We start from the raw sequence: 19,363 nt of genomic DNA on the forward strand, positions 1-19,363 counted from the left end.
GCTGGGATTACAGGTGTGAGCCACCACACCCGGCCAGAACCAGGATTTCTATTTCTAAATTCTTCTGAAATATCTGAAAGACAATGGGCCCCCATTTCTCAACCTCACCTGAAAGAGAGGTTCCCAAACAGACTCTCCTCTCACTGGCTCTGATTCAGTAGGTCTGAGAGGATCCCAGCCTGATAAAGACTGCCAGTAATTCTCCAGGCCTACAATCCACAGGCCTCTAACAACAGACCATTTAAACACAGAACGGACTTTTATCCAGGGAAGCTCCAAAGGCGCTTCTGAAGGGCCCGGTCATGTCTCTTCCCATTTTCTTCAGAAGAACGGCTGTGCGCAGTCATCACCATGGCAACCCCAAGACACTCTCGCAAAGCCGGACTGGGTGCCTGACAATGCTCCTCAGCCTGCAGTTCTTTTTGACGAGTTATTTCAAAGAACCAGGAGTGTGCATTAACATAACACAAATGACTCTCACTCCTCGCCCTGGAGGGCAGCTGCGCCAAAGCCTTCTGGAAGCACTGTCATTGACGGAGTGATATGAGCCCCAGTCTCTCCGGGGCAGGAGACCCCTCACAGTTTTCTAGTAGGTAAACTCACCCAGTCATCAGCATGGGTTGTTCATTCCCACTTGGAAGTAGCCAGATGCGAGGACATAGTTCTTTAGCTAAACATGTTCTCAAAATCAAAATAGCTGTTTTGATCAAAGCACACGACCCACGCTTCTGAACTGAACGGTGGAGTCACAGCTACACGGACATGTTCTGTGATCCCCAATAACCCAGCTGCCCATGCTTCCCCCGAGGCCGCGGCACTGAGGCCCTGCCTGGCACACGCTCCCCGGCTTCTCTCTTCCCACCCCCGACATAAATCGCCGTGACTTCCTGTCCCTGTGCATATCCCACACGTGCCACGTCCTGGTGTGCAACTGCAGTGGTCCTCGGAGTACGGCCTGGCCGCTTTGCTGGAGCTTTTCAGAAACACAAGTTCTGGTTGTGCCCTGGACATGCTGGGGTCGGCACCCACATCTTCACACGCTCAAGCTGAGGGGGAAACTTGTTGATTTTAAGAGTTTGTTTTTCTTGGCTGACTCCTCTCTTCCTCAAATCATATCAATAAACACTTTCTAGGCCTCTTACCTCAGTTAACACCCATCTTCTGTATAGCTATTTTAGAAAATTTTACAGGAAGAAAAAAGCTTTCTTAGTACTTCCTCCTCTCTAAATCCTTAATTTGTACTCTTTTGTGGAGTGCGAGCTTCCCAGTTCATCTCTAATTAAAAAGCACTCCTACGAGTCCGCACAGGGGAGCCGCCACCTACATGCACTTCCTGGACAGCGGGAGCATTTAGCCAACACCAGTTCACACCCACGCACCACCAAGGGCAGAAGCTCAGCTGCCTGCACACCAGAGCCCCAGGAAGCATCTCCTCCTCAAACTAAGCAGCAGGAAAATGGGACAGTGATGTACACACTCAGGACATTGTCTACACGCGGGAAAATGGGACGGTGATGTACACGCTCGGGACATTGTCTACATGCGGGAAAATGGGACGGTGATATACACGCTCGGGACATTGTCTACACACAGAAAAATTCCCTACACACGGGAAAATGGGACGGTGATGTACACACTCGGGACATTGTCTACACACAGAAAAATTCTCTACACGTGGGAAAATGGGAAGGTGACGTACATGCTCGGGACGTTCTCCACACGCGGGAAAATGGGAAGGTGATGTACACCCTTGGGACATTCTCTACACCAAAGAAAACACATCAGTGTGAAGTAAAGCAACAGAAGACATTACCAGAGTGACTTTTCCACAATTTTGGTCCTGAAAACCTCCTCCTGGTCCAGGTTCACCGTGCAGTAGCAATCCTTCATCTTGCTTGGCCCCAGGTAAGAGGGAAGGTTTTTGGCTTCACCTAAAAAATAAAAGCGACATACATCATCAGCAGCGTAGAAATGTTTGTTCCCTGCTCATCGCAGACACATTTCCGAACAGTAGATTTACTTCACAGCCATACGCCGGCCTTTGCTTGTGTGCATTCACTAGCTCTCTATAAAGTCTTGGTTTTTTTGCCACAAGTCAAAACGTGGATGTGCTCCCCACGTGTACTGCCGAAAGGCAAGGGACACACACGCCACCCTCAGATGCAAGTCCCGCAAGCAGGGACCCGCCAGCCTGGGACTCAGGATTGCTGTGTCTTGTTTACCCGCATTAGTCCTTTTATTTTAATTTTTAACATACAATTTTCCATCTCTGACCTGTTCGAGTGCACAGTTCCGTGGCATTAACCACGTTCACCGAGTTGTGCAAGCATCACCACCGTCCTCTCCGGAACACTCTCATCCTCCCAAACGGAGACTCGGTCCCCATTCAACACACTCCCATCCCCCTCCTGCTGTCTCCCAGCGGCCCTCACCCCACTTTCTGCCTCTGTGGATCTGACTGCTCTGGGGCCTCACGTCGGCGGATCCACAGGACGTGTCCTTTCAGCCCGGCTCACTCTACTCAGCAAGTGTCCTCCAGGGTGGCCCCTGCTGTGGCTGCTGACTGGATTCCCTTCTTTCTTAAGGTTGAATAACTTTCCATGATGCAGAGGGATCTCGTCTTGCTTATTCATTTATCCACTGAGTCCCTTTTTATATTGAATTTTATTTTATGATATTAGGTCAAAGTTGGAGCCAGAATTAAAGGAAAGAGCTCTTTCTTGTGGACATGAGTTAACTGTAAACTCCAGCTGTTCGAATTGCCAGTTAAGAGAAGCGTCCCAGGGAGACCTAAGCTAGGTCCACGTCTCCCTCCCTCAAGCCCACAGAGACGCCACCTGAATGTGCTTGAAGGAAGTGGAGCCAGTTCCTGGCTGGCCCTGCAGAAAACACCCCTGATGCCGGACTCCTTGTTTGCCTGGGGTCAGTCTGGAGGTCATAACTGAACCCCAGCTACGACTTCTCTGCTGGAAGCTTGGAGCACGCCCCAGCGGCAAGCCTAAGGGCCCAGTTTATCGGAGAATAAGGAGTGAGCAGGAAGGGATGAGTGACAGCTGTCAATCCAGACAGCGGATGCCCAGTTTAAGTCCATTCTGTAAAAGAAACACCTCAAACACACTCGCGCCTCCCCAGGGCCTTTTCTGCCTCCGTCATTTGGCTCTAAAGATGCCTGGCAGTGGTGTCTCAATGATGCAGGATGAGAGGACAGATGCAGGCACAGGCACCACACTGAGACCACACCAAGGCTCCTGCTGGTGCCACTCGGGGCCACATCACCTTATTCTTGTTGAAACAAACAAAATCAAAAATGGGAGCAGAGTACAAGTTTCTCAGAACCCCACTTCCACCACTCTGTGCTGAATGTTTCATATCAACTCAGCAAGCGCACACGTCATGGCTCACATGGGGCAGCTGGCTCATTTCAAAGACGCCAGTTTGCAAACTGGCACGCCAGAAACTCCAAAGGGCAGAGAGAAACTCAGTTTGAAGCTTTTTAAAGACTTTTCGTCCACAATATTAACCTGACGCACTGTGAGAAGGAGCAGAAGCCCCAGGGTCTGGATGAAGCCTCCTGTGTCCACGCCGCATATCTGTGGGTGTTGAGGTGCCGGCAGGCGTTCCCAGCAGCACCTGCTGCTGCCCACACGGAGCAGGTCTCAGGGTCTCAGTGCTTGTGGCCATTTCCTGCCGGTGCCCCCAACACACAGTCTGCCTCTCTGGGCCTCAAAGTCCTGAACTGCAAAAGCAAGAGACACAGCAGCTCTCGAAGGCTCCTCCAGCTCTGAGATATCTCTAATTCAAAAGGTTCTGGAAGTTTTTATTTTGGGAATCATTAAGGAAGCATCAATGATAATCGGTTGGTGGGAAAAAGCAAATGAATATTTCCTGATGGGCACTGGACCCTCAGAACACCTCAACACGGCAACTCTCCCGGGACGCGCCTTCTTCACCCGCTGCATGGGAGAACACAGCCAGGCCGCTACGAGGCACCTGGCTCCAGGCCAGGCCTCAGCTCAGTTATCAAATGTCAAAAGACAGGCTTTCTGAAGGTTCCCACCAATGTGAAGGTCCCACACGCAGGCAGCACACGCACACACATGCAGCACACGCACACACACGCAGCACACGCACGCAGGGTGTGTGATAAGTTCACAGGCACGAAGGGGCGAGCACGGCCGGCGAGCTTCTCCAGAGAGGGAAGGGAGCCTGGGGGATGGCAGCTGAGGTTCCCGGAGCACACACAGCCTTCCTGGTTGCCGCGGCTACCCCTGAATTTGAGGGCAGCCACAGCACACCCAGCAAGTCGGACAGGGGCCCCTCCAGCCTCCCGGCCCTGTTTTGGAACTGATAGCTTCTGCAGCAGATAGAAGTCCTTATCCTCAAACACAGCTTGACTTTGCTGACTTTCCTTCTGACACCTTTACGGTGTGACCTGATGCTGACCATATTTCCCTTGGGATTTTATTGGGGTTTTTTTTGTTTTTGTCTTTGGGAGTTTTTTGTTTTCCTTTTGTTTTCTGGGATTTCTTTGTTTTTTGCAACAAATGAGTGTAGATATTTAGCTGTAAGTTCCTGTGTTTCTTAAAAGGAGAAAGAAAAAAGCTTTTGAAAGTCCTGTGGAAGATGGTGTTTGTGGATAATATGGAACTGAGATGTGTTCCCACAGGGCCTCAAATCACAGCAGTACCAGCTGTGTCTTCCGAAGGTAGACGCTGCAGGACGGAAACACACAAGCTTTCCCTGGACTCCCTGTAAGACAGACGCTGCACGACATGAAAAGGCCGGGTCTCCCTGTGCTGGCGCCAACACACCGGATTCATCCCTCCCTGCCTTCCTGCCTCCCTGCCTGATGATGCCCAGTCCCGCCACACTGGCACCAATGCACCGGATTCATCCCTCCCTCCCTCCCCACTCAACGATACCCAGTCCTCCCACACTGGCACCAATGCACCAGATTCATCCCTCCCTCCCTCCCTACCCGACGATGCCCAGTCCTCCCACACTGGCACCAAGGCACTGGGTTCCTCCCTCCCTGCCTGACGATGCCCAGTCCCCGGCCCCAAAACACACCAGGTTCCTCCCTCCCTGCCTGATGGCCCCGTCTTTACCTCCTTCTCCCTGCTCACTGTCATCTGGGGCTGAGACTCTTTCTTTTTAATCTACTTTTGCTATGATGCATTTAATAAAAAAAAAGAGGGGGGACAAAATGCAAGCCCATTTCCCTGCCTCAGGCTTCTGATGCCATCACCTCCAGGGCATTGGTTTTGTTTCCAACGGTTAATAAAGCATTGAAACAGAAAAAAAAAAAAAAAAAACTCCTGAGAAACATCCTGGTTGCTATGACGACAGTAACACCAGGGAGCCTGCTGGACCCACCAACATCCAATGAGCTGCTCAGACCAGGAGGGCTGGAGCTGCTACAGCATGGCCTGGCCATGTCGCCCCGGGGCCTCTCCATGTGCCACATGCACCAGGACTGAGCCTCTCCCTGCAGCCCCACAGCTGAGCGGGATGGGGGCTGCCCCACCTCCCAAACAGCTGTTTCTTCTCCACCACACCCCAAACAGCTGGTTCAATTACCTTCACCAAAGGTGCCTGTTCTGTCTCTCTTAGAGGAAACGTGTTTTCTCTTTTTTTCTGGTGCACAGAGACGTTCATATAAAAAGACAAAGCTGTCTGTGGTATACAGTAAGTGCCAAATTATCTGTTGCATGCATGGATGAATAAATGAATTAAAAGAAAAGTAAACTGGTTTCATCCTAATAGCCAAATAAGTAACAGTTCTCATGACCACTTTTCCCATGGACTGTGTCACTAAAACACATGCGGTGTGTTCACCAGCTGGCAGACCGGTGAAGACAGCCAACACAGCACCTCGCATCGGCTCTGAAAACTCAACTAACAGGAGTAAAAGGCAGCACTTAAACACATTTAATGTAAACAGCATAACACCGCAAAACCTGATTTCCAACTCCAGGGATCAGGCAGTGAGTAACAAAAACAAAGGCCCTGATCCGAAGCGTCAGGACTCCCACGCCCACAGCAGCCCTTCTGGGCCGTGGAGGGAAGCTGCACCCTCAGGGTGAGCACAGGCCCAGCCCTGACCGAGGGTTAGGGTGCCCAGGCTTCCCTGGAGACCCACGCAGGGTCTCCAAGTGCTGACAGCGAGCTGTCGGCGCGGCCCGCAGCACCCGGAGCCACACCCCTGTACCCGGGAGGAGCTGTGAGGGCATGGGGAGGTCTCCACAGACCCCACCCCGTGCTGCTCCTCCCTGCAGGCATCCCGGGGAGGGCCCTCAGGTGGGGCTGGCCTCATCTGCTGCTCAGCACAGCAGCGGGCGTCTCCCAGGCACTCAGCAGCTCAGCTCAGCACCCAGCGAAGAGGGCGAAGGAAGGAATGAAGGCAGCCACGGGTGAGGATGAGGGCCCAGGGCTCCACTGAGCAAAGCTCCTGGCACCAACCCCGACAGAAGACGTCCTGGAGAGGCCAGGGCTGTGCTGGGACTGGCTGCGTCCACCCAGGTGGGGCGCTCTTCTCTTTCCCACGTCATCATGGCGTTTTACTCAACTACAGGTCGGCCTCACTGAAATAACGTGGAATGGGTGATGGCGACGGCCCCAGTGCACGGTCCAGCGAAAGCAACCCCTTTCCAGCAATTAAGCCCAGGGCCCGTCGGGGAAGGAGACCCTGCGGGAGAACTTGAGAAGTGTGGCTCTCAAGGCTCCCAACCTCAGCCTTTTAGTCCTCCCAACACAAAACATTCAAAGGGGTCTAAAAATTTTGCTAGGCACACAGCGTCTTCTAACAACATAAAGTATTTACCAGAACAATAGTCTTGTGCCTAAACTATCTGAATAAATGATGAACAGCCCCGTCTACTTTGGGCTATTTAGAAGCCTGGAACAGCGACCCCAGCCCCGGCCCCTGGGATCCTCACTCGAACAGGTCCTCCTCCAAGCCCTGGCAGGGTCTCAGTGAGGCACAGAAGCCTCTGTGCCATGCGTGGGTACAGACCCCTCTCCGGGCTCTGAGCTGCTGACTGCAAGGCCCGTGTGCCCCCTGGCTGCTGTTCGCCTCTGGACACGGGGGCTCCGTGACTGGCCTCTGAGTGGGCCTGAGTGCCTGTCCACACCGGCCTCCCCACCCGGCACCCTCCATGGGACGAGGCCGCACATCTCGGTGGGCTGACTGTGGCGCAGAGGCCATAAGAGGAAGAGGTGGGGGGGCCCCGAGGCAGGGGACACAGCGTCTTGAGGACACAGCATGACGCTGACCCCCACGACCCCTGGCAACACAAGTGCCTTCCCGAAGGGCCTGCAAAGCTGCCAGAAACAGGCAGAACTTGGTGAGGCCGTGGGAGTGGAGTTTCCTCTGGGCCGAGTCGAGGGCAGGCAGCACCTGCTCTATCCTTACGCTCAGGAGGGGCAGAGGCCGCTGGGCTTGGATGGAGCCAGGCCCAGGCCTTGTCCAGGGCTCTCCAGGGCACCATGCTCCTCCCTCAAGAGGACTCCTGTGGGTTATGAATGACAGAAGCCCAGGCTGCCATCCTCAAGCAAGGCACCCCCCGATCCTCCTGGCCGGGAGGGGCTGCTGGGAGCCCCTGGCACCAGTGGGTTTCTGTGAGTGGTGGAAGGAGGAGAGGGCTCTGCAGGCTGATTCCAAAACTCACTGGGTGACACCACCTGCCCAGGGAGGGCCGAACACTGCCGTCCAGGGGGTCTGCCCATCATCCAGTCTCCTTGAGAGCACCTCCAGTTCCCTCCAGCCTCCACGGCTCTTCAGAGGGCACGGGAGGTTCTGCTGAGGGGCGGGCGACCAGGGCTAGGTGTTAAACCCTCCCAAATAATGGACACATTCAATGTAATTGAAACTTTCACCACAGGGAGAATAAGTCTATGGTGACGGGGTGGCGGGAGGGGTCCTAGAAGGCGCCCACTGTGCTTACTGGAGGCCTGACCCTGACAACGGCTGAAACAGGGGTCTCCCCCAGGGGCCACCTCCCAAGGCACGCTTGGTTGTCACTATGGGCTGTGCAACTGGCATCTGGTGGGCAGAGTGCAGGGTGCCTTCTGTTCAGTGTCCCACTGCACACGGTGCCCCAGGGCCCAGGGCCGTCCACCTAGAACACCAATAGTACCGCATGGCACAGGGCCGTCCACCTAGAACACCAATAGTACCGCACGGCACAGGGCCGTCCATCTAGAACACCAATAGTGCCCCACGGCAGAGGGCCATCCACCTAGAACACCAATAGTGCCACACGGCACAGGGCCGTCTACCTACAACACCAATAGTGCCCCATGGCAGAGGGCCGTCCACCCAGAACACCAATAGTGCCACACAGCAGAGGGCCGTCCACCCGGAACACCAACAGTGCCCCACGGCAGAGGGCCGTCCACCCAAAACACCAATAGTGCTCCTCGGCAGAGGGCCATCCACCTAGAACACCAACAGTGCCACACGGCAGAGGGCCATCCACCTAGAACACCAATAGTGCCACACGGCAGAGGGCCGTGCACCTAGAACACCAATAGTGCCACATGGCAGAGGGCCGTCCACCTAGAACACCGATAGCGCCACATGGCAGAGGGCCGTCCACCTAGAACACCGATAGTGCCACACGGCAGAGGGCCGTCCACCTAGAACACCGATAGTGCCACACGACACAGGGCCGTCCACCTAGAACACCGATAGTGCCCCACGGCAGAGGGCCATCCACCTAGAACACCAATAGTGCCACACAGCAGAGAGCCATCCACCTAGAACACCAAGAGTGCCCCACGGCTGAGGGCCATCCACCCAAAACACAACAGTGCCCCAGTTACATGCTCCTGGTGCAAATGACCCTCCTCTCGTGCTTGGTGCAAAGGCTATTAGAAATGGGCCACAGGGGAGATGCTGCCACATCACGCCAGAGATTCACGCATCCCGAGACCCAAGTGATCCCTAAACATCTAGGAGGAGACCTGGCCTTGGAGCCAGGTCAGCCAGAAGGTTGTCCAGGCCGGGCCTCCCCAGGGCTGCCCAGTCTCCCGATGCAGTATAACCCTCAAGGCGCGGGGGCCGCGTCACCCAGCACTCTGGAAATTCTGTCCGCAGACCACGGCCACCAGCACGTGCACTCTCACGGTTCTGACTGCCTGTGATTCCAGCTGGTCTACGATGAGCCGCTGGGGAAAATACTTCAAGTCCTGAGATGAATGGAGCAGCAGTGCCTCCGGAATATCCTGAGAAACACGACTCCAAACCCTGTCAGCTGGTTCTAACTGTGCTCACTCTTATAAACAGGTAATAAAATATGGGAAAGAAGGTGATTGCAGACAGGGGACCTCTCCTCCACAGAGGTGTGTCCACCAGGAGACTGAGGCAAATCCTATGGGTTCAAAACCGAAGTTTCACTGGCAGCTGAAAACACCCAGGGAATAATGAGGAAAGAGAAAGCAAAGGTGGGCTGAAATGAAGCCGCCCTTCTGAGTTCACAAAGGAGCAGAGACACACCGGTGCTGCACAGGAACCCTCAGGGCCCCCGTGTTCCTGGTGTGACAGAGCCTGCCCCGCATCCAGGCTGCATCTCCTGAGGCTGTGATTCCTCTCCTGCGAGTCCACACACAGGACCTCACACCCGCACTCACCGGCTGCGGCTGCACACACAGGAGAGCTTCTCACAGGAGAAATGCCCGGACCCCACCCAGAGATTGCCATTCTTTGACTAGGAGGGGGCTCCAGGCAGTAAGAACAGACATTCATCTTGATTAGAAAGCTTGCAGGTGGTTCTGGTGCAGCCAGGACTGAGAGGCATTACTTACTGCTGAGAACTGAGAAGGTGTGAAGATGCCCCCACCTCCTTGCCCCACTCACCAGGGAGCTGCGGTTCTCACAGGGGCTGGCAGGAGGCCCGAGACGTCCATGTGTGAGACGAAGGACAGCACCGCAACAGCAGAGCTGGAGCTGGAGTGTCTGCAGGTGCCCTGGTTTGCCTCACGCAGTACTAAATTGGGATTGGGAACCCAGTGATGCCTGCACACATATCGGCTGCACCTCAGGAGCAGGGCCTGAGCCTGGGGAACCCTACTCTCTTATAACGGGCAGTGGCAACAATGCTGACATCTGCCTCAGATAGAGATGCTTTCTTCCTGATCACGGACAGCGGGCAAACCTCCCTGTGCTCCGAGGCTCCAAGGCTGCTCCCCGGGTGGACACACACCCTTGAATGGAGAGTGAGAAACAAAGGGAACTGTGTCTTTCTCCCTCGACGCACGGCACTGAGAGAAAACCATGAAGGACGTCTCCCAGCGGCGTCCCGTCTCTGGAGGCAGCTGCAGAGAAGGAATGGGGGGTGAGGAAAACAACTTTCCTTAACCCAAGCGAGGTTTAGTTCACACCCAGCCTGTATGCGAGAGGGGAACGGACAGGCCTGGGGCTGCACCCCCAGGTGGGTGGTCCCAACAGAGGTTTAACAACACCTGGTTCTCCAGGGGAAAAATGCATGCATGAGCTCAACTAGGTTAACTAAGTCATACATTGCACTAGTGTAAAAGATGTGTAGCACACAACTCACAAAAAATAATGAGATACACAGTCCTCTATTTCAAACTCACAGAGCTAATTGATTCTCACAGCAAACTCTTGTCTCTAAGCCAATCCTGGGCTGCATTTAACCAGGATTTGACAAACGGAGGCAATGCACCCTCTGCTAGCTTGTTCTCAAAAAGTGCGTCATCACTGAGTGTGTTACGTGTCGACCATTAAAACATTTCTCCCACTCATACAAGTTATATTAATTAGGCTGACACCTCTTCTGGCTTCCACACTGGGAATGCTGGAGCCTCACTCATTCATCAATGTCACAAGCAACTTTGTTGAATCAGGTAAAGTTTTAAATACCAGAAAAACACTGTCTTAATTTTTTGTGCTATTGCAGTGTAACCGCTATAGATAAGATTATTCAATTCAGGTTAGCAAGATTAGATGATCAACAAAACCTTTGTTCAGACGTGAGCTCAATTTCCTCCGACGTGTGGCCCTTCCTGATTTCTGTGGTGTGAACATTCCTGGCCAACGGCAGCCACCAAACCTCTCCGCACTTCTGTTACAGACAAGTCAGAGAGGCCCAGAAAAAGGGACCAAAATTGAAGAACCAGGGAATTTCAGAGGGAAAGGAAGGGAAAATCCAACTGGCAAGCAGACCCCTGGGCCATGTGCTAGGAAGGGGTTGTGCCCAGCGAGGTCTACCCCCAACCAGGACGGGTAGACAGTGGCCCCAGCATGCCCTGCACCCCCTGCACCCCCACGGCCCACCAGGGGCCTGCACCTCTACAGGAAGGACAGAGGGAGGAGGAACCCCTCAGGGCTGGAGAGCTGCCAGCCACTGCTGGTGCTGGGCCCCGCCCCGAGACAGTGTCTAAGCACCACCCCATGGACAATCTGAACCTCGAGGGGCCTGATCCCGGCCCTGACCCATGCCAGGGGCCCCAGCCGGCGCTGCATGCCAGAGATCCGGGCTTTCCTTGGCAAACACGCTCGGCTGTCCTTGTTTCCAAGTCACCCCTGTTGGTAAAACAGTGAAGCTAGCAGTGAAATGCACAAAACCCGAACAGCCCCAGAGTTGGAACTGGAACCTTCCAGGGAAGATGGCAGTGTCTAAGTGTCTCCCTTAACTGCTGCAGGTGCACCTGGGGTCCTGGGGGTGGACGTGAGAGGCTTGTGGGCCCTGAAGTCACCTGCTGGATTCCAAAGTGGGCCATGCCAATGGCGTCTGGAAAACATGGAAAATGCCATTCCCAGAAAATGTGGCACATCATTCACCCTGGACCACGGCACGAGGAAATCAACTCACCCTGGACGACGGCATAAAGACAGACAGGGCCCTCTCATCAGAAAGTGGGGAGCAGAGGTCTCAGTTTCCAAGGGCCCCACAAGCGACGTCTGCAGGGTGAAAGACCCCGTGCCCAGCACCGAAGGACCTGCCCGACACACAGCCCCCAGCCTTGAGCGGAGACACCCAGACTGCAACAACTGTGCAATGCACATGACCTCCCTTTGGTTGTGAGTCACAGGACTGTCTTAAAAAGAGTGTCTTCTTCCAGTGCCAGAAAACAGAAAGACGGGGGCTGTGAAGCACAGGATCCACAGCGGGCGGGGGGTAGGCGGGCGGGGTGTAGGTGGGCAGTGGGCAGGCAGCGGGCTGAGAAGCAGAGCAGAGCCCCAGCCAGGAGCCCAGAGGGCGGCAGAGCAGGAGGCACCGAACCAGACTGTCGGACCTGTGCTGTGGGAGAGCGAGAGTGAAGGAGGAAGAGAGACGGAGACAGAGAGACGGTAAGGGGGAGAGGGACAGAGAGACGGAGGCAGGGAGGGACAGAGAGGGAGTGAGACCGCTTCCTACAGGAAGAACCAAGCTCAGGTCCCACCCTCCCCCGGAGCCTGGTGCAGCTGCGTGGGATGGGCAGGAGGTGCGAGGGGCTCTGTCTCTGACGTTTTGTGCCAGCACTGCCCTCTACACACACTCTCAGGAACCATCACGACCCCATTTTGCAGGAGAAGATGCTGAGGCCCAGGGTGGTGAGCAGGCCACACGGCCGGTGGCAGGGGCGGAAGTGGGACTGCAGCCCACCAGGTGGTGTCACGGCCAAGGCCGCAGCGTCACTGCCCGTCCTGCCTCGCCTACCCCCAGGGCAACGCTCCCAACTAAACCACCTCTGTCCTATGGTCTCCGGGGCTTCCTGACCCCTGGGGAGGGCAGCGAAGCCTGTGGAGGCTGGAGTCCTGTGGGCTGGGGGACGACAGGAAGACCAAGTCGTCTGTATAATCGCCGCGGACACAGCCAGCAGTGCCACCCACCCACCCACCCACAAGGCAACACGGGGCCTGAGTCCAGCCCCAGGCAGGTGGGCTTCCAGAGTTGGGGTCCCTGAACCAAACCACCCCTGCTGCTCGCTCACCTCTAAGAGTGAGGCTGCAATGCTGTCAGCCAAGGATGCTCACGTGGGCAGCTCCGGTGCAGCCGGCCCCAGCAGGAGAAATGCAGCTGTGGCTGTCGTGGAGGTGGCTGTGGCCAATGGCCGTGACTGTTGCTGTGTTTGGCAGAGAAGCCAGGTGCACTGGCTCTGTGCTTCAAGGAGACCTAGAGGGTGTCCCCCAAGTCGGCCGGAAATGTGTGCACATTCGCCCTACCCCACTGTGCACCTGGCCCAAGTCGGGAGAGATGCCCAAGAGACCACAGCCAGCTTCAGCACAGTGAAGGCTGCCTTGGCCCTTCGGGGTGTCTGGGAAGAGCTTGGCATTCTCTCTGGGGTAGCTCTCACCCTCGCAAAGCACAGAGAACACCAAGAACCCCAGACACACGCTACATCCAAAGGGAAGGTCGGGCAGCTCCCAGACGGGGGGACGGGGGACACAGAAACAAGCCGCCGAGGAGCACCTGACACCAGAGCCCAAGTCTCGGTTCAGCACCGCCACTCCCGATGCGTCCACGCTGCCCCAGCCACAGACACCCACAAGCGATGAGACCTGAGATGCCACCACACCCTGGCCAGAGGCTCAGCCCACAGCCCACACCCCATGACCTGTACCCACAAAACCTGTAGCTAGCAGGAACCGGCCTCTCTGCCTGACCCTGTCATCAGGGGTGGGAACTCCGGTGGCGGGCACACCCAGCGCAATTACAGGGCGAGCATCCGATGCCCTCCTAGTGGGCCGGCCACAAAGCCTCTCATCAGCCGCCCCGTGGAGAACCACAAACAAAAGCCTGAACCGCCCGAGATTTGGCATCTCAATGGCACCTTCAGAATAGGAGAAAATAGCAAATCAATACTTTGGTTTTCCGTTCCTTATTTACGACTCAGGACAAGACTGCCTGAGAGAGCATCAGACTCCAAGTGCAGGCTGCAGTGCAGTGTCTGTTCTGGAGGGGGGGGCTACCCCCTCTGCAGCCCACACACGCTCACCCCCTCCCCAGCCCACACATGTTCACCCCCTCCCCAGCCCACACATGTTCACCCTTCCCTCCCCACACACGTTCACCTCCTCCCCTCCTCAGCCCACACACGCTACCCCCTCCCCTCCCCACACACGTTCACCTCCTCCCCTCCCCACACACGCTCACCCCTTCCCCTCCCCACACACGCTCACCCCTTCCCCTCCCCACACACGTTTACCCCTCCCCAGCCCACACACGTTCACCTGAGTGTTGCCAACACCAGCGTCAGCAGCCCTCACAGGAAGGGTGGCCCCCAGGCCCTCGTCCCCCCACGCCCAGCCTCCACCTCGGGCCATAAACACCCTTTGGCCAATTGGCGCACCCTCCTCCAACAGACTGTGACCTCCCCAAGCCCCAGAATCCCTGGAGATGGAGAGCACGCCTGGCCCCCAGCCAGGGCAGGTAGTCTCCAGGGCCAAGCCGTCACCTCAGGAGGGTGGGTGGGGCTCTCCCCAGGTGGAGGGCAGGTCCGGGACTGGGAGGACCCCCACGCAAGCCCCCACCCCGCCCTTGGGCTCCAGCCCCATCCCCAGCAGCCGCCAGCCCTCTGAGATGCCAGGGTGCCATGGACCCTGCACCAAGAGGTGCTCACTGGGCAGCCATGTGACCAGCAAGCAGAGGCAGGTTCACAGCAGCAGCAGAGCTCTCCAGAGGCAACTCCACCAAGGGGTGCCGCAGAGCTCTGTACCCCCAAATTTATGAGGAGCCTGACTTTGGGAGGGGACACCTAGGGGAAAAGGGCTCAGGAGGCCTCAGCCAAGGAGGAGCAGCACCGGCAGCCCCCCTCCTCCAGCACGGGGACAGGGACCACTGGCATCGAAGCTCCTCGCCTGCCTCCTGCCTGACAAGGCCACAGGCACATCCGGGGCCAGCACTGACCAAACAGACGCTCCCTCCACCTCGCTTCCCCCAGCCTGAGGCTGGATGGGAGGCACTGGCGTCTACAGCAGACCCACAGCATTCCAGAAATGACAGAAACCAGGCCAGGCTCTGAGCAGCCCGTCCGTCGTCCTGACACCTGACCATGACGGCATATTTACAGTGTCTTCTCAATCTTTGAAAAATATTTTTAAGAGAACATGAGAATAAATCAATACTCCAGTGGCCTAAGAAAGTCAGCTAGCTGTGAAACTATTATGGTAAGCTACACAGTGAGGGGAATCAGCTTGGGGGGAAAGGAAGCGGGCATTCCACAGTGCGAGACTCTGACACACAGAGCGCCTTGCACCTGCCCTGAGCCGAGCAGTCCTGACCCTGCAGAGCTGCCGTTCCGCTGGGGCCATGGCAGGAAATCGCAGGCACTGAATGGGAGGAAGAGGATGACCAGGTGTTGGGATGGGTGCACATCTCAGAGCAGCACATGGCAGCCTCTGGATGGGTGTGCGTCACAGAGCGGCACACAGCAGCCTCTGGATGGATCACAGCCTCTGATGGGTGCATCACAGAGCAGCACATGGCCTCTGCTGTCTTTTCTGATGAACTTTCAATAATACATAGAAACATATGGGTTTAATGTTTCCTGTGTGTGTTTACAGATGTGTGTTTAATATTGAATGTGTGTGCGCGCACTGTATCTCCACGGGGCAAAATAAGAATGGAGAGAAACTAACGCAAAGAAAGACGCTAACGTGCTAGGCTTTCAGTGGGGACAACTTCTCATTCTTGAAAAGTTAAAATTAGCTTTTCCAAAACATCTATAAAGCAACAGAAATGCTTACAAATTTAACAGCATTTGAGATTATTATAAATAAAAATGTTAGGTCTAATTTCTCTTTTGCCAACATTTCCTTCGTTTATATTAAATATTGACAGTCAACTCATTACGTGTAACAATAATGGCAATTTTTCCTAATGAAGTTTAAACATAAAATATAAAATGTAATGTAATTCGGAGCTTTGTAAATAAATGCCAATTTTACTTAGCGTAGGTGTAGAAAATTCACACACAAGTCTCACTTAGAACATGCTTCCCACTCCGGAGCATAAGCCCCTGGCGTGGGGAGGGGTTGGGCTCTGTCTGAACTGATCACCACCATTGCTTTATTAATTGTTTTTGGTTTAACACCTGAACCAGCTGGGTGCAAACTATGACACACGTTACAAAACCACCTGTCCATCCTCCATGCACATGGAAGGCACATGGCCACAGAAACCAAACTATATGCTGTGTCCCTTTTAGAAAGCTCTGCGTATGTTTAAAATTAAAAGTCTTATAAGGAAACTATTTTTCTGTATTTTAAAATGTTCTTAATTACAAAGAAATAGATATTCATTCCAGCCAGTTAAGTCTCCAGGTAGAAAAAGTTAACTTTTTTCCCTCCCTCAGCCAGGCCCCCCCCAGAGCCGCAGTGGCGAAGACAGCCTGGTGTGCACGCCCCCACCTCCTCTCTCATGTGCATGGCCACACCTCCATCAGATGTGCAGGCATTTCAACATGGCAGTCTCCATCCAGCCACGGTCTGCGGACAGCGTTCAGGCTCCAGCCTTGACCCTGGGCACCCTGACCCTCACGGGGGACGTGGCCTGTGTGTCTGCCTTTGTGTCCTGGTCCTCGCAGGGGAGGGGCCTGTGTGTTCCACCTTCATGTCCTGACCCTCGCAGGGGACGGCCCTGTGTGTTCCACCTTCATGTCCTGACCCTCGCAGGGGACGGCCCTGTGTGTTCCACCTTCATGTCCTGACCCTCGCAGGGGACGGGCCTGTGTGTCCTGCCTTCATGCACCCTGACGCCATGGGTCTGATTTTCCCATGCTGGAGGTCTGCTTCTGAACGGCTGCATCTCCTCCTGCAGGGGAAGCCGTCTGTTCACCCATGTGCCTGTCCTGTCTGAGGCCTGGGCTCTTCCTACCCAAGGGTTGGGGGCTGGCCTGTCCCTCATGACGCAGGCAGGCAGCCGGGGCTCCCCGGAACTCCAGGCTGCTGCGGGTGTCCGCTCTGCCCTGGGTGAGGCTCTAGAAGATTCCTGTGGAAGCGACTGTGTCTAGGGGAGCCCATTCCCCAGTTTAAAGGACGTCCCCCACCATGGCTATCCACGTGCCCAGTCCTCTCAGGAAGTTCCAGGCTGCCAGGATCAGAGGAAGCAGAAGCCGCTGTCCTTCAGCAGGGCCCTGCAAGAGCAGGATGAATCAGCGGGGCCATTCAGAACAAGGCTCAAATTACTGCTGTACTTTTCAGAATGGAGCCAGGCTCAGTGTTTCAGAACCAGAGGCTGACGTGGATCAGCTCGCACCTGGCCTGGGACCTGAGCCAGCCCCTGAGTGCCACTCTCCACGGCCGCCTCAAAGGCTGAGCCTCTCCAAGCCTGCTTCCCCGCCGGCATGGTGGGGGTGGCCCTGCAGGATTCCCTGAACACTACGAAAAACCTGAGCCCCGCGTCCGGCCACTGGATAAAGACCTCTCCGAGCCTTTCTCCTTCCCACTCATTCCCACCCCCAGGCAGGAGCAACCAGCGCTGAGAAGTCCTGTCATCCCCACAGCCGATCATCCTCCGTCATCCCGTCCATCACCCCGCGTCTGTCACCCCACAGCCCATCATCCTCTGTCATCCCCTGTCCGTCACCCTGCATCCGTCATCCCCCATCACCCCGCATCTGTCAGTCACCCCATGTCCATCATCCCCTGTCCGTCACCCCATGTCTGTCACCCTGCATCTGTCACCCTGTGACCATCACCCCCGTCTGTCACCCCACATCCGTCATCCCACGTCTGTCATCCCGTGTCCATCACCCCACGTCCGTCACCCCCATCCATCACCCCGCATCCGTCATCCCCCGTCCGTCACCCCACATCTGTCATCCCGTCACCCCACGTCCGTCATCCCCCATCTGTCACCCTCTACCCGTCACCCCACGTCCGTCATCCCCCGTCCATCACCCCACATCCATCACCCTGCGTCCGTCATCCTCCGTCCGTCACCCCATGTCCGTGATCCCCTGTCACCCTGCATCCATCACCCCGCGTCCATCACCCCATGTCCATTATCCTGTCTGTCACCCCGCATCCGTCATCCACATCCCATCACCATGGTGCTGTTTTCTTGGTGCTAGAGCAAGGGGGGATTCACACCTTGTGTGCACAGCTTCTGAGTCACTGGGTGGCTGGGCACAGCCTCACTCGGGAGCAGGGACCCACGGAGGGTGTGGCGATGACACAGCCCTCGGCTTGCTCTCCAGGAGTTCTTCTGATACCTCGAGGACATTCTGGACCCTGTGTCTGGGTCCCAGCCCTTCCGTAACAATGTGGCTCCTCTGAATCAGTCACAAGGAAGATCCAACTTAACACAGAGAGTTTTTCCCAAACAGCAGAACTGGCAGCAACACAGGCATCCTGCAGTTCAGTGCACCGCACGCAGCGTGCGGGTGTTGGAGGGCGAGGCTGCCGTGGGCTCCCGGCGGATGGTGGCAGGGCAGACCCAGGTCTCTATCACAGCAAAGCCTCTCCATTTGGCCCCCTCCGCCTGTTTACAACCTCGAGCTGGGTCAAAACCCCAGGGGTACTCAGAGGGAGCATTTCTCCCCAACTGGATTCCTTAAGCCAGAGGGCAGGCAGCAGGGCCCTGGCCTGACAAACACACACGGGCCCCCGACCACGACTGGCTTCATGATGGTCACAGGATGTTCCGGTGGCTTCATTTTTAGTCCACACCTCTGGTGCCAGGGTCTTGCTCGGCACTTGTGTGAATGGCGACCACGTGAAGCCTCTGTCTTGAGAAAAGTGTAAACAGCAGCTGCCTTTCAAGGCACTGAGGCCTTTCTCGAACTCAGCTCGTTTGCGCTGCGTGGTTCCCAGTCCAAATCCTCAGACCTGTTCACAGCCTCCTCTTGCCTCAAGCATCTTAGAGCTCCACTCCAATCCACACCCCAGCTGCCTTTTACAAAATTGCAAGCCAATGACAGCTCGAAAATAAAGTGAGAAAAACACTGACCAACATTTACTCAGCGCCTGTGGTGGGCTGCGAACGTTGACACAGGGTCCTCTCTAATCTTCTTACATGCAGATCAGCCACGAGGGCCACGGAGAGGAGAAAAGCGCAGCTGAGCTGTTTTCTCTTAAAGCAACATAAACGTCAAAGCAAAACTGGAGCCCAGGACTCTCTGACTTAAGCTCATCCTCCTTCTGCTCCATCCCGGCTGTGCACACCCGGAGACCAGGCCCTCGAGCCTCCAAATGCCATGAGCAGCCTCCTCCTGCTGTGGCTTCCAAAGAGACATCACCAGAGGCGGGGCTGGCGCAGGGCCACGAGGCAGGGGACTGGGTCTCTTTGACCGGGGGTGGTCTCACGGCAGCACGAGGCTCAGCATCGTGTGGGTCTAGCTCTGGGACACGAGGCAGCCCCCAGAACACCCTTGGGGCGCAACTGCCCGGTGAACGTCCCGTCTCCTCAGCCAC

General features: G+C 55.8%; 1 protein-coding gene across 1 annotated transcript in view; it reads right to left on the minus strand.

Annotated features, from left to right (window-relative positions):
- Positions 1-19,363, minus strand: part of LOC129047449 (ras GTPase-activating protein 3-like) — a 106,692-nt gene that overhangs the window by 66,379 nt on the left and 20,950 nt on the right. The window contains 1 exon segment of the mRNA XM_054534798.2: positions 1,814-1,931. Within this exon segment, the coding sequence (XP_054390773.1) occupies positions 1,814-1,931 (118 nt within the window).

Source organism: Pongo abelii, chromosome 18 (genome assembly GCF_028885655.2).
Source record: "Pongo abelii isolate AG06213 chromosome 18, NHGRI_mPonAbe1-v2.0_pri, whole genome shotgun sequence".
Taxonomy (NCBI): Eukaryota; Metazoa; Chordata; class Mammalia; order Primates; family Hominidae; genus Pongo; species Pongo abelii.